Source organism: Colobus angolensis, unplaced genomic scaffold (assembly GCF_000951035.1).
Source record: "Colobus angolensis palliatus isolate OR3802 unplaced genomic scaffold, Cang.pa_1.0 Scaffold60, whole genome shotgun sequence".
In the NCBI taxonomy this organism is placed as follows: Eukaryota; Metazoa; Chordata; class Mammalia; order Primates; family Cercopithecidae; genus Colobus; species Colobus angolensis.
The window spans coordinates 718534-723751 of record NW_012119599.1 but is presented as its reverse complement, the minus strand read 5'-3'; the positions used below and the strand labels follow the sequence as shown (position 1 = coordinate 723751).

At 58.7% G+C, this 5218-nt stretch overlaps 1 protein-coding gene across 1 annotated transcript in view; it reads right to left on the bottom strand.

Annotated features, from left to right (window-relative positions):
- Nucleotides 1–2809, bottom strand: part of PRKD2 (protein kinase D2) — a 50890-nt gene extending 48081 nt beyond the window's left edge. The window contains exon 1 of the mRNA XM_011963144.1: nucleotides 1804–2809. Within this exon, the coding sequence (XP_011818534.1) occupies nucleotides 1804–2043 (240 nt within the window). The 5' untranslated portion in view covers nucleotides 2044–2809. The remainder of the gene's footprint in view (nucleotides 1–1803) is intronic.
- Between the last annotated feature and the right edge of the window lie 2409 nt (nucleotides 2810–5218).

Genomic DNA, 5218 nt, shown 5'->3' with positions numbered 1-5218 from the left:
ATGAACACCCCCTCCCCTGTGCCCCCTCCCCAGGCTCACACACCCGCCCCCCAGCTTCCTTCCGGGATCTGTCTATTGTCCCAGTTACCTGGCTCAAGGCCCAGCACTGGGGTGGGGCGAGCTGGAAGGAGGACTTTTCGGGGCTCCTGGGAAAGTGGGGGGGGCGGGGCTCTAGGACTCGAGGCGGCTGGAGATAAGGGGGGCGCCTCCTACCCGATGCTCCAAGGACCCAGGTGTCTGGGTCCTCAGCTTGGGGGGCCTGGGTGCAGGAAATGAAACCTGGTAGAACAGAAAGTGAAACTGCCCGGGTGGGGCCTCGGGAAGGAAGGTACGGGGCCCTAACACACCTGGACCTGGCAGAAAAATAAAACTGGGGTGAAGCCTGAGCGGGGCAGGCTGGGGACTTGAGCACTGGACAAAGAAGTTCACCCAAGGGATAATCTGCCCCTGTACCCCCACTGCACCAGCTTCCCATGAAGTGGGCTGAGTTGGGGTGGGGAGCTGGACCTGCTGGATTTGGGCATTTGGTGGGCAAAACCCTATCATTTCTCACTGCTAAGAGAGAGTCCACAGAAGACCAGGACTGCCTTGGCCCTGACCGCTTGGGAAGTTTTTCTCCAAGCTTAAGTTTCCTTGTCTGTAGAATGGGGGAGCTGGCCCAGTTCCCCATGTTTCTCTGATGCCCAAAGGATTCATTTCCAGGAGTCTGAAAAGATTCTGGAATTTGGCTATTTTGGGACTCCAACATGTTCATATTATAGAATTATACATTCTAGATTCCAACCTGGTATCACTATACATTTTAGGATTTCAAAAACCTAAATAAGCGGTCATCTAATATTTTAATATTCTAGGAGTCTGACAAGCTGGGAATGTGGTGTTTGGATTCTTTAGCATTCAAGGACCTCATCCATAAGCATTCCAAAATTCTAACATTTTAACTTTCTAGGATTCAACGATCTAGGAATCTCATATTCCAACATTTTAATGTTTTACTATTTCACAAACCTAGAATTCTAATATTTTGAACACTAACATGGGGGCAATTTAATTGCCTAGGATGCATATTCCAACAATTTATGATTCTAATATTCTAACATTTCTACAGTCCAGTACTCCAACACAGAAGTCCACTGTTCGTTTAACATTTTACGACTTAGACGTGGAGTTCCACCTGGTTTCCTCTTGCCATAGCACCCAGCTGCCCACCCTGAGGACCCTGGTGTCCAAAATGAAGAGTGGCTAAGAGGACTGTGACTAGGAAAGGGAATAGGGTCCCCAGGGTCTCTAGGGGTGCCTGCCTCTCCACACATATCTCAGGCTTAGGGCAGGGCACAATTGGGCTCTAAGACCTCACTTGCCCCTGGCAGCTAACTCAAGCACCTGCACCCACACATGTCACCGGATCACCATGGCCAGCCCGGGTTCAATTTCTCCTGTTTCCACCAAATGGGAGGCCCAGGATGGGCCTGGACGTGTAGGTCCGCCGACATCTGCTGCCCCTTCCTCCCCTCTCTACACCTGGCTGGCCCCTCCCTTCCTCCCTGTTTGCTGCAGAAAACAACAACATGCAGGGACATGAAATTTGGGGAGGCCTCTGGGGCACCCCACCCCTGCCTAGTCCTCTCTCAAAGGGATGGTGGGGAGAGGGGCAATGGAGGGGGGCAGTGTCCCCTATCCCTCCATCACCCAATGCTCAGGTCCCCTTCCTCCCTCTTCCGCACACCAGGCCCCAGACCCCTCTGCCAGCGCCCCTTCCTTCGATCTCTCCCCGTGCTGCATCGAGGGAGCCCGCGCCCTCACCTTCTGGTCCACGATGGAACAGGCCAGCTGCTTCACATGAGCCAGCTCGGAGGCGGCGGGCAACAGCACGAACTCGCGGGTCAGCCCGATCTGGATGTGAAAGGAGACCCCGGAGCCCGGGGCCGGGACCTGGGGCAGTAGCGCTGGCGGCGACTGCAGCTCTAGGCCGCCGGGGGGCGGAGGAGACCCCGGCCCGGGAGAGCCAGGGAGCCCGGCGGGATAAGAGGGGGCGGCGGCCATGGGGGGAAGCCAGGGACCAGCCGCCTGGCGCCCACCCGGGACCCGGCCGGGGGGGCCCCGGGGGACCCTGAGTCCTAGATCCGCGGGATCTCGTGAGCAGGTGGTGGGAGCGCGGGGATCCAAGAAAAGATCTGGCAGGCGGAGGGGACCTGAGGATAGCGGGGTCCTGGGAAGGAGAGAAAGGCACTGTAGCGGGTCAGAGGCCCGGAATGCAGGACTCCCAGCAGATCAGAAGGGAGAAAAGTAGTGATTTGGAGGTCCCAGCGATTGAGAGATTCCAAGAAGCCCAAGACGAAATCTAGTAGGTAAGGGTCACAGGGATCAGGAGAGCCCGCGATCCAAAGGCCCCTTCCCTAGAGGAGGGATTGAGAAGGGGACAGAGGGAATCCCAGGATCCAGTGCTCCAAGAAGAGGATCCCACTCAGAAGACGGCCCGGGGGAATTCACCTTGGGGGTGGAGGGCAGGAGTCTCTGAGTCGGGGACCGAGTAGATCCCAGAAATAAAGGGGTTCGCAGGGACCCGACCGGCCCAGGGATGGGCAGAGGGGTCCCGAGGGCCGGAGTGGGTAGAAGGGAATCTCACGAATCGCAGAAGTTGGAGAAAAGTTCGGTCGGGAGCCGTGAGGAAGGGGGCGTTGCCGGCGGCGGGGTGGGGTGGGGGGCAGGGAGGGTCGCCAGGCGCCAGTAGCTCTTTTTCCCCCTCCAAAGTTTAAGTCGGCGGCGGCGGCGGCCCAGGAGGAAGTGTCCGGAGCGACGGCGCAGTCGACCAATCGGCGCGGGCCTCGGCGACGTCAGCGAGGGGGCGGAGCCTACCGAGGGGCCGGGGGCGGAAGGGGAGGACGGGCCTGGTGCCTCTGAGTTGGGGGTTGGACCTCCGCCTCCTGGGTTGGGGACCTGGGATGGTGTGAGAGATGGAGGGCAGGCAGGCGAGACCAGTTCCTTCCCTGAACACAGCCAAGCCTGGAAAGTTAACTTTTCCCTCGACTGGACAGGGAGGGGAAACACTGTCACCCGCCGCTGGTCGCGGGCGTCGGGCTTGGAGACCATTGGCCCTTTAAGGAGGGGAGCCCTCTCCGGCAGGCGTCCGGCGCCCATGGCAGGGGACAGGGTGGGAAATCGGTGTCAGGTCCCGGCCCGCTCCCTTGGCTCGGCCTCTCTGTTCTCCGAGCGTCGCCCCAGCCCTCCCCGCCGCGTCCCAGCCCAGGGAAGGGGGTGCTGCAGAGCGTCTCCCCGCCCCAGCCCATTTAACACATGGAAAGACCAAGGCCTCCAGATGGGTAGGAAGGGCTCGCCTTAGGTCTGTCTCCAGCGTTGCTGGGCAAGGTGCATGGCGCTAACTGGATGGGTGGGGAGGGTCCATCCCTGCCCACTCCAACCCCGCCTTAGGACGGTGCGGGGCTGCCAGGAGGGAGGACAGCACACCCATCACCCATACCACTTCATAGATGCAGAGTGAGTCTCCTGGGGATGTGGAGTACGTGTGCGTGTCTTTCTCTCCATGTGACTTTAGGTGAGTGGCTTCTCTGTGAACCTCAGTCCCTCCATCTGTTGGGACTGTAATAGGACTGACCCCACATGGGATGGTGGGAACCGATGCAATGGTATACAGGTGCCTGGAAACGCAGCAGTTCAGTATAAGCGGTGGTTGTCTCTAATATGCGGAAAGGGGTGGCCACCTCCAGCACTCAGGCTTTGATGGGTGGGCATGTCCATTTAGTCACCCAGCAAGTATCTGTGAGGACCTACTGGGTGCTGGATGGACCCTGCCGTAAAACTCCAGCCGCTACAGGGGTCAGGCTTGATCTCTCCTCCCCAGCTAATAATCAAATAGTGGCTACCATTTAGTTTACACAGAGTAAGCTGTGTTTACACAGAGTAAGTTGAAGCCTCAGAGATCTTGCCCAAGATCCCAGAGTGAAGTTGCTTGAGGGAAGCTGCCCCACCCACCCCTTTGATTGACAAGTCAAGGCCTAGGTTTGAGCTGTAAGAGAAGGGCCACCTGTCTGGCTGGGATGCTGGCAGGACTGGAAATGGCAGGATTGGCTGGGGATGGGGGCTGCCAGAAGAGCCCCTCTTCCTGGTGTAGGGCCGCTGGGGGTAGCTGAGGTCGGTACAGTATCGATTTTGTCACCACATCCGGGGACTGGGGCTGAGGAAGGAAGTCTGAGGCTGGAGTGAAAACCCAAACCACCACCTGGGGAACTGCATCGAGCCCAGAGGGATGAGCAGGGAGCACACCACGTGGAGCCCACGCAGGCTCCTGTTGGCGTCATCTAAGGGCCTCCTGCCCACCTGCACCCTTTTTCCTGAGGGGCAGATGACTGTCCCAGCAAAACGCTGCCATGTCCCCAATGTCCAGACAGCGACCTCCATCCTTTATCATATGCTCACACTGGGGCCTGCTGGGGGACTGGGGACACAGCCCTTTACAACACAGGAAAAGGGCATTAGTGGCCTGTGGCAGAGGTGCTAGGACTGCCGAGGACGCCTAGCTGGTAGATGGTGGACGCCTCCTCCTGGAGACAGAAGCGGCGGTCCCCTCCGTCTCATCTGGAGCATGTGGACACCTGCTCCCTCTTTTTAAGGCTGTGGACCCAGTGAAATGCCATGTAAAGCGCTCAGCACAGCAGACATAGACTACTGAGAACAGAAAGGAGGGACTCATCAGGACATGCGCCACGAGGGCTCAGGCACCTGCAGCACCTCCTCCTAGCATGGAGGAGCCTGCAGCCTGTGTCCCAAAGCCATCATTCTCCACTGGCAGGAGCAGCCTTTCCCTCCCTGCTCCTTGTGGGCCTGGGATGGAAACAGGAAGGGGGTTTATGTCCTCTGGGCACCAGCCCTTTGGCCTCACCACCACCCATCACACATCCCAGGCGGGGCTGCGGCTTCAGCTGAACTGTCACCACAGTATCTGCTCCCCAGGGCTCTGCCCCTGGGGAGGCAGCACTTAGGGACAGAAAGAAAGGGCACAAGGAGATTCGGTCCAGTGCCTCCACTTCTGCTCTCCACCCACACCCCACCCAAGCTCTGGGCCCCTCTCCGTCCCCTGCTGCCCTACCACAAAACCCCAACCCATCATATCCCCTCTCTCCAAACTCCACTCAACCCAGGCAGAGCCGGTCACTCCTCCCCCAAAGTCCCCAGTCCCCTCAACAGATGGCACCGTCACCCA